Source organism: Saccostrea cucullata, unplaced genomic scaffold (genome assembly GCF_032062105.1).
Source record: "Saccostrea cucullata isolate Sc308-1 unplaced genomic scaffold, CSIRO_AGI_Scuc_v1 ctg297, whole genome shotgun sequence".
NCBI classification, from domain to species: domain Eukaryota; kingdom Metazoa; phylum Mollusca; class Bivalvia; order Ostreida; family Ostreidae; genus Saccostrea; species Saccostrea cuccullata.
In genome coordinates, this window is record NW_026929962.1 from 986,396 (window position 1) to 996,426 (window position 10,031).

General features: G+C 31.3%; 1 protein-coding gene across 3 annotated transcripts; it reads right to left on the reverse strand.

The window, feature by feature from the left end:
- On the reverse strand, nt 1–10,007 carry LOC134282591 (calmodulin-like). Of its 3 annotated transcripts, XM_062764994.1 has the most exons (6): nt 9,324–10,007; nt 8,958–8,991; nt 2,521–2,667; nt 2,183–2,209; nt 1,040–1,279; nt 1–919 (listed from the first exon to the last, which is right to left on the reverse strand). In XM_062764994.1, exons 2-6 carry the CDS (start codon nt 8,986–8,988, stop codon nt 891–893), a joined length of 474 nt encoding a protein of 157 aa, XP_062620978.1. In that variant the 5' UTR covers nt 8,989–8,991; nt 9,324–10,007; the 3' UTR covers nt 1–890. The 3 variants fall into 3 exon arrangements, with proteins under 3 accessions (XP_062620978.1, XP_062620977.1, XP_062620979.1); XM_062764993.1 differs by lacking the exon at nt 9,324–10,007 and having other exon boundaries at nt 8,958–9,304; XM_062764995.1 differs by lacking the exons at nt 2,183–2,209; nt 9,324–10,007 and having other exon boundaries at nt 8,958–9,302.
- Nucleotides 10,008–10,031: the final 24 nt, after the last annotated feature.

Sequence of the window (10,031 nt, forward strand, 5' to 3'; positions counted from 1 at the left end):
GTATCGATCAGCTGTACGGAGTACTCCGTAATTAAATAATTAATGAAAATAACATAATAATATACAATTTATTACAAAAACAAATGACTTACAATTCATAAAAATAGGCGAGAAAGTGTAGGTCCTAACGATAGTTTCAGTTTACAAACAAGGTCGTTATAACAACCATAGAATATGCATAATCTCCAAAGATTACTTATTGTCAATGAGAAATTCCAGCACTTTATTAAAATCAATTTCAGAGGACTCGTTGGTAGAATCATCTCTCAAATGAATTTTAAGAAAGTAATTTATTTCGTAGAGGTGGCAGTGCACAAGGAAAAAATGCGAATTCCATTTCTCATTCATATTGCGTATTCTATGCTGCCCAAACTATGTTTTTTTTGCTAATCATCAAGAATATCTGTTTTATTAAGAGTGAAAAAATGATTTGACGATTTATATGTTTGAAAATGTTTAAAATCATAAATTTTCTTAGATTTGAAATCAAATGTTACAGTTTTTGTCTCTGCAATATAGCTTAGCTTCTTTTGATTTAAAAACTTCTTTCTTTGTGGTTAACATCTGAAAAGGTGAGTGATGACCATTGATAAGCAATATTTTTTACTCTTGTTAACACGTGTTTTAAATATAGGTTGTCCTTTTCGGAATATTTTTCAATTAACAAGTATTAGACTTCTATTCACACATGTACCGGATATATGTATAAACATTTTCAGTGATTTCAAAATCTGAAAGATTTTTGTGCGTACTCTTTTTTGTGCTTGCTTTTACAAAGACAGTATCCTCTATTACATGTACATGTAGTAGCACTTTAACGACTTCCACATATTATTTTCTAGTATGTCATTTTTTATTACTTGTCATCTAAGATTAATGATTTAAATTTTTCACTTGCTTAGGATCAGCTTCACAAAGTCTAAAAAAAAAAAGAAAAAAGTTTCAAATACTTATATATTCAATATTGACAGAATTCAATGATAATACAGAAGGTAAACTCTTAAGAAGTCAACAATTGAAGCAGAGATTTTTTTTTTACCTTCATAATGAACTTCCCCTTTTCCATCGTCTGCCTCTTGAATGAGTTCTGCGACTTCTTCATCCGTCAGTTTTTCTCCATGATTAGTCATTATTTGCCGGAGTTCTATTAACGTTATGTTCCCACTACCGTCCTTATCAAACGTTCGGAACGCCTCGCGTAAATATTCTTCCGTCTCTGGTGGCTCCTTTGATTTTATTGCCAAAATTTTCATAACTTCAGAAAAGTCAAGTTTGCCATCTGAATTTTAAAAAAATAGAAATTAGTAACTGGAATATATATTTTAAGGCATATTGGGATTTTAATTTTTCATTAGTATAATAAATATTTTGTCCTTAGTTTGCAGATAGAAATTTCGGCAATTATTGTCAAGGTTTAAAGCAATATGAGCTGTATTGTTGAAAATTTTATTTTGCTGTTAAAATGTGTTATGATAAATCTGTCTGTAACTTAAACCTTCATGATCAATAAAGCAGTAAAAGGCTACTATATACAATCCAATATACAGTTTTATATAAGAAATCATTATTGTACAGGATGACCATAATGTGACTTTGATTCAATAGAAGCTTATAAACAGTTCTTCCATCGCAAATATGAACAATGGAAGTTTTTTAATGTTATTTTTCTTTCATTGAAATATATAGTTTTTTACAATTTTGCAACAAAAACTTCTGACATCAAAGTTGCAGCTCATATTGCTTTAAAAAATGTAATTATGTTGTCATATTCAGTATACAAAAAAGAACTGTGCAGGTATATATCGCGGTAACTAAAGATATTTTGCGGTCGATCACTACATAAATTTTTGGATATACATGTATATTTTTGGATATGTAAATAAAATCTTCCAAATCTGATGCACCAAAATAGCACTAAAATGTATAAAGCATATTAAAAATAGAAAGAATGAAATAGAAAGAAAAGATAGTTTGCTTCGCTTGAAGAAGCTAAAAACCCTTCAAACCTCGAACCCAGTTGCCTTCTTTCGTTGCCAAAACACAGTGCAGTAGGATTTTATTACATTTCTTTTTCATACAACTCGATTCAATAAAAAATAATAATATATGTGCCATGTCTAAAACCCATTCCCTCATATCTATCACCATAGATTAAGATGCTTTACTAAATAAAAAAGGCTACCTTCCGAGTCGTCTTCAGTTGTGTTTTCTGTGGCATAAAACATGGACAATACAGTATCATAACCGTAGTATTGAAATTAAAGTTTTTTCTAGTACCTTCATGTCTCATTACTTAAATCTGTCAGTTTAGATATTCTACATATTAAAACTGATAATTTAGATAAACCATTGCTTATGTCGTGTAGCGAAAATCTTTGTATGTGGTAAATTCTCTAATTGTTGTATATAAAATAGTAGACTAATAAGAAGAAGTCTTTAAAGATACCTGTATATAGCACTTTTCAGGATAATAATTTTGAAAATGATTTTTTTTTAATGTACAGCATTGTTATATCTTACCATCTACGTCCCTGTACTGGTTGATAAGATCCTCTATTTCCACCTCTGTGGGATTAAGCCCCATAGATCTTAAAACTTTTCCCAGTTCTCGTACATCTATAAAACCGTCACAGTCTTTGTCAAAAAGACTGAAAATTTCTCTCATTTCTAAAAAAAGTGAAATACAATAAGAATCAAAAACTTACAAAATCGTACATATACAACAAAGTTCTCAGGAACACATGCATTGACTGCAATATTCAAGGTCTTCCATTTCAGACGGAAGACCTTATAGTGATTCCACTGTTTCTTTTTATTATTAAGGTCTTCCGTTTCAGATGGAAGACCTTATAGTGATTCTACTGTTTCTTTTTCTTTTTCCTATTATTTTTGTTCCCTTTTCTTTTTTTTTGACGATTTCTCAGAGATGACTGGACAGATTCTCATGAAATTTTCAGGAATGATAGAGAGTGAAAATATCTCACAAATGTAGTTTTTAGTTTTTCTAAATTCACTTCTGGTCGTCCGATATGTCCGATTTCCGCTTTTTTCAAAATAGTTTTGTCTGAGTCATATCTCAGAAACGGTAAGAAATGAAGACACCAAACTTATGAGTAAAAGATCTTGATAAGTAGGCGAGCCCATCTGGGTTAAGATCGTCCGGCGTCACTTCCGGTCGTCACAGGAAGTGATCTAAGAAATCGAAAATTTCAACTTTTCTTTTCTGAAATTTTTTTTGCATCACATCATAGCATCATATTTGTAGCTTCGAATTATATCGGTCCAACCGGAAACAAAATCGACAACTTCCGGTAATAAGAGAAAAGTACATAATTAGAGTACTTTTCTTTCCCATAAAATTTTTTTATAGATAAAGTATTTGTAATGATTTTTAGGTATGTTATTTAGACTGCAAATATCTACGGTAACGTCAAATATCTTCGTAAAATTCACTTCCGGTCGCGTGCTTTCCTGTCCTCAAAATGAGAAGTTATCATAGCTAGATCTTGTACACGGTAAGAGATTAAGACACCAAACTTAGCGGAGTGGTACATCATGATGAGTAGACAAAATCATTGGGGTTAAGACCGTCCATTGTCACTTCCGGTCGTCACAGGAAGTGATCAAAAAATAAAAAAAATTCAACTTTTCTTTCATGAAACTTTTTTTGCATCACATTATAGTATCGTATTTGTGGTTTCAAAATATATCAGTCCCAACGTAAACAAAAACGACAACTCCGGGCTATAAGAGAAAAACTACATAATTTGAGTATTTTTCTTTCCCATAAATTCTTTTTATAGAAAAAGTATTTGTTAATTTTTGGATATGCTATTCAGACTGCATATGTCTACAGTAACGTCAAATATCTTTTTAAAATTCACTTCCGGTCGCGTGATTTCCTGTCCTCAAAATGAGAAGTTATCATAGCTAGATCTCGTAAACGCTAAGAGATTAAGACACCAATGTTATAGGAATGGTAGATCTTGATGAGTAGGCAAATCCATTTGGGTTAACAGCGTCCGCCGTCACTTCCGGTTATCACAGAAAGTGATCAAATAAATCGAAAATTTCAGCTTTTCTTCATGGAATCTTTCTTAGTAATACATTATAGCATCTTATTTGTAGTTTTGAAATATGTCAGTCCCACTGGAAACAGAAACGACAACTTCCGGTTATGAGAGAAAAACTGCATAAATTTAGTATCATACTATCCCATAAATCCCTTTTATAAAAAGAGTATTTGAAATGATTTTAGGACATATTCAGACTGAAATGTCTAGAGTAACCTCAAATATCTTTTCAAAAAATTTACTTCCGTTCACGTGATTTCTTGTCCTCAAAATGAGAAGTTAACATTAGACGTCGCGCACAGAATTGGGGTTGATTTCGTAACGTCAAAATATTCATTTCTGACGTTAAGTTGCATACGTCGTTTAAGCGTAAAAAGTCAAAAAATTAAGGCGTAACAAATTAGACTAGACATCCGAATTCTACTCGTGTTTTCTTAAAAATGCCAAAGTCATTAATGTTTCTTTAAAAACAAAATTTTATTTAATTGCCCATTTGAAGGTTATGATTTTATCTGTTACAAGTTTTTCCATTAAAAAGAGAATACAGCTCACATTAATGATATACGTTCCGTTATATACCATTTTATGCATATTTGTGTCGTAGTAACAAAACTGACTAGACATCAAAATCGCTTTATCAATCTCTCTTGTAACTTGCTGATAATTTTTGAAAGAAACATTTAACTACTTCTTGATTTGCACATTTCATTTATCATTTTAGTTTTACGAAAAGAACATGATATATAGCAAAAAAACCTTTACCAAACATTCCATCTCTTCTTATTATTCGTCAAAATCACGACATATTACAGAATGCTTCCAATTTTACAAACAGTCGGAATCGGTCAGTATATTGAAAATTTATCAATGAATTTTGTGTGACATCATTACAAGACATGATAGAAGATTGGTACAAATTGGCAGAAAAATCCATGTAGCCTTAACGATAAAATGACCAAAAATACTAACGCCCGTTGTTTACAGTGTTACACGTTACGCAATTTCAAACCCCAATACTATGCGCGACGTCTAATGAGATCTCTTAAACTGCAACAGATCAAGACACTAAACTTATATGAATAATAAACCATGAAGATTGGGCAACAGATATAGGGTAAAATGCGTCCGACATCACTTCCAGTCGTCATAGATAGTGATAAAAGAATTGTTTAAAATGATTTTTGTAAATGTTATTAAGACTATAATTGTCTAAAGTAACGTCGAGAATCTTGGTAAGTTACACCTCCGGCCGTTTGTTTTCCTGAAATCATTTTAAATATCATATGCCTTTTTTAACATAGATAAAAGCTCATTCATGCAGATAAATAGAGGAGAACGGAAGACCGTTTTTGTTGCTGTAGCAACAAGAGTTTCTAGTTTAATTTTATTTTTGTTATCAATTGATTTAAGCGTCGATATAGTAACGCCTTGCTGAGCTGGAAATGTTTGGTAATTGAGTTTGGATGAGTAATTCATTGGTTACAAAAGTTTAACAAGTAATTACATGCATTCCCGCGCAACGGAGTACCGGGATCAATGTCGAATATTTATGCTGTTTGAAATATAGAATTAAATATAATAAATCATAGCATACATGTAGTTTATTTTTTGTAACATATAAAAGGTATGTAAAAAAATATCCTATTGAAGTTTGAGGAGATATAGTGATGCACGTGTTTGTGTGAGTGCCAACTTTCTTTCTCAATAATGAGGTCCAACTTGCCAGGGAACTATCAATTATCGGCATGTAAAATTTCATTTACAGAAAAAATAATTTATCTGGAAAGACAGCTGATAAATTGTCACATTCGTTTATAAAATATGAAACTATATTGTAAACAAGGATTGTTATGATCTACAATAGGTGATAAATCATAATGGAAACTAGTTAAATTACCAGAAACTCCGATTTATCACATGAAAGAATGAAATTCGGTTACCTTTCAAGGAATATATAATGAATAACTACTAATTCAATATATATAAATAAATGACGATTATAAAAAAAGTAATAAAGTTCAAAAGTACATATGAAAAGCGAACAAATGTACTTTTCTACTGCAGAGCAGAGGAAACAGAGATCTAGAACTGTAAAAGAGGTTGGAATAGGTACCAAAGAAGTGTTTTCATGTTTCTTTAAAGCAGCTTTGAAATACTAATATGTCAGTCAGAATTTTTGTCTCAAAATTATTCTGCAAATGACAAATGACAAGTTATGTTAATGAAGAAGTCACATTTTTACAGGAAAAAAATCTATGATATAAAAAAAGACTGAACTTAAATCGATCGTTAAGAATGGTTGTATAAAGTGTTGGAAAATGTAAGTTTTAATGCTTTTGATTTTGGTAAAAGTGTGATTTATAATTCTCTTAAAGTTTCTCGGATATTTTTTGAATTCACAACTGATAGATACCAATTCTCGAATACGATGTTGTTCAGTAGTCCTGTAGTCTTAACTGCTGCGTGCCGATATTGAGGAGTAAGGAAATAGGCTTAGAAGAATCTTTATTTGGGTGTGCTATAATTCTTTGTAAAGATTTTGATTTATCTTAAGAATTCGTTAAAGATATAGTTTTTCAAATTGAAATCGATTGTTGTGGGTATTTAGTACAATTCTCGGTCAACCTTGGACTTTCAGTAAGGCGTGACATTCTCAACGTTACATAATTAGCGTCTGAAATTTACACAGCCTTTCATTCACTGTTGAAATATACATTCGGGTGAATGTCAACGAGTGTAGCAATGATCCAATGATTGCATTTCGTACGGCAAATTGTTTGGGCTTAAGTCGTCTCATTGTTGTTAACAACAATTCAAAGTTATTGATGTTTTTAATTTCTTAAAGTAACACCATGAGTCAAATCATGTGCTTCTTTGAAGATATCTGTAGCATTCAGAGAAAGACTTATAGAAAAGATATGACAATTAAACTGCACTTTAAAGAAAGAATCTTATGGTGGCATATTTCTGCCCCCTACATGCAAAATAAATTATGTTAACATGCAACATAATTATATAGACATGCAACATATTTATGTCAACATGCCAGTTAATTATGTTGACATGCATGTTACCAATCTTATAAGAAAATATAATTTAAATATCTGTAAATTTACTTACTAATGCCTGTATCTGACATTTTAGAAGCAGTATGCAAGATAATTATGTAGACTTGCGAATTTTTATGTCAACATGCAAGATACTTATGTCAACATGCGACTTATTTATGTCAACATGCAACATAATTATGTCAACATGCGACTTATTTATGTTAACATGCAAGATGATGATGTCAACATGCAACTTATTTATGTCAACATGTAAAATAATTATGTTAACATGCAAGATATGTAAGTTGATATGCAAGTTATTATTTTGCATGTTGACATAAATAAGTTGCATGTGAACATAAATATCCTGCTTGTCTACATAATATCTCGCATGTTAACATAAGTATCTCGCTTGTTAACATAAGTATCTTGCATGTTGACATTAATAAGTTGCATGTCTACATAATTAACTCGCATGTTGACATAAATATTTTTCATGTCAACATAATTATTTTGCATGTTAACATAAGTAAATCGCATCTTCTCATAATTATGTTGTATCTTGCATCTACGATGTAAGATACGGGCGTCACCATGGTATTTTACCCATATTTAAATCAGATTTCCTTGAAAGATTTGTAACTTGCATGTCAACATAATTATCTTGCATGTTGACATAATTTTCTTGCATTTTAACATAACTTATCTTGCATGTAGGGGGCAGAAATATGCCACTATATTATGAAAAGACTGCACAATACAAGCGCCGGGAAAACAAAGGTTGTATCTGCCGTTTCGTAGTTTTCGTTTATGTCAAGGTCATGCTACTTTTATTTTTAGCTCAAACTTGTACACAACATTCAACTGGGGCATGCAAAGGTGAGAGATATGTTCTAACAACTTTTTAAAACAATTGCATCAAAATTTTTGGTCTACTTACATTCATTCCTGGGTACTTGAGACCATGGTAACTATGGTAACTTATTCAACTTTTCTGCGCACGCGTACATAGGGAGGAAGAAGTATTTAGCAATATTTTCGTTATAGGGCATACTGAAATCATTATCACTTTTATTTTTCTCCATAAAAATGGATTTTTTAGGTTCTGAAACGTGTAATTTTTTGAAACCTAATACTTTTAGGAATTGAACAAAATTTACTCGGGTCATGCAAAAGTTCTACGTTTGTCAATTTTCCCCTTAGTGCGTCACGGTGTCTCTTTAACCAATGAGAATCTATTCACTATTTGAGAGACGCTAATTACGTAGTGTCGAGAAAGTCACACCTAACTGAAAGTTCAAGGTTAACTGAGAATTGTACGAAAATATCTAAAACTGACACACGATTTCGAAAAAAAAAATCCTCCTAAGAAAGATAATTATGGGATAGATTGTATTACAACTTGTAGAATTATATTCAAGGTGTTTATTTGTCCTTTTGTTTATTAAGGAAAAGATATAATTAAAATATAAATAATAAAAGAAAACAGCCGTATTGTCAAGTACGAATCAGCAATATAAAAAAACAAAACTGATAATTCAATTATTTAATGGATAATTTCTCACTGGAGAATTTTTTCGCACACTTATTACACAAGATGGAAGAGAAAATTAGTATAAAAGTCAGAGTTGTGTGTTATTTATTCTTTTGCCAAAGGCTCAAGGATAGCAAACAAGATATTACACCCGAACACAACCCATGTGTGGTTCAACATACATGCAGCATAATTCACCGAAAAGCAAATAATCTGAATTTCTGAGTTTAAAAATTTGGCAAAGGGAAAGAAATTCTAGCAAAATAAATACGTACATTGGAGATTAGTATTTTTAAGTACCTGCAATTTGTTCCTCTGATAAGTTGTCCATTTCCTGTAAAATAGCAAAACAAAAACATCAATAGCATTCCAACAACAGGGGAATTTAACACACAGCTTCCAGGCCCTTGTATCTTATTACTCGGATGTAAGCTAATTTCAAATTGATTTAAAGTGTTTTTATTTGTTGAACAAACTTGCAATATCAATAATGCATGTAATGTATTTGAAAAGCTCACTATTTGTTTATTGAAGTTTTCCAGCGAGACCTATATATATTCATTTGAAATAATCAATTAATCGAGAAAATTATAGGGGTATGAATTATACTTAATACAAATATTGTAAACCGAGGAACTTTTTTACAAAACAAAATTACATACATACCGGGGCCTGTAATTATTTTAAGCCTCCTGAAGTCTTGTTTTGTAGTTCGACATTGTAAGTTCCAAAGAAGTGATATAGCAGTAATGCGGGCAGTTACAAATACTGTAAATTATACGTTGTCATTGTTTGAACTCTTGTTAAAGAGACACAATTACACCATTGTTTTCTTCACTGTCAATTTACAGATATTGTTCACTTACAATAACTTCTTCTTTTGTCAAATACCAAGTTTTCTACAGTGTGCAGTCATGCTTTCAAATATTGACGCTTTGGCACATCGCTTTGCAAAACCATGTAGTAGTTATTAAACATTTCTGTATTTTTATCATAAGGTCTGTACTTGACCGATCACTGAATTTTATTGTTGTTAATTTAATGGTTAATTAATTTAAAAATATCCATTACACCCCAGAACCCCGATTTATTTAAAGATCAAAAGAAAAGATTCCATCCAAGCAGTCTTTAGGAAGTCACGAGACGAATCCTCCTGACTCAATCATATGATACGGAAATTAAGATTTAAATTAAAACACTAATTATAATTAGATAGCCGCGGCATTCCGGTTAATTGGTCAACTATGGATAAAATACAAAGACCTTAGTTTAGACTCCGTTCATATTCTCTTGAGAACTTTTTTTAATCTAATTTCTTTTCAGTAGATAATAAAAGACAACTAGCCCTTGAACAACAGGGCCAGTTTGACGACT

Excerpts from the sequence above, each read along its gene's own strand:
- LOC134282591 (XM_062764994.1), bottom strand. The coding sequence starts at position 8,988 with ATGGACAACTTATCAGAGGAACAAATTGCAG. Across the intron at positions 1,280-2,182 it reads AACTGAAGACGACTCGGAAG|ATGGCAAACTTGACTTTTCT; the intron begins GTAGCCTTTTTT and ends TTTAAAATTCAG. Across the intron at positions 920-1,039 it reads AGGGGAAGTTCATTATGAAG|ACTTTGTGAAGCTGATCCTA; the intron begins GTAAAAAAAAAA and ends TTTTTTTTTTAG.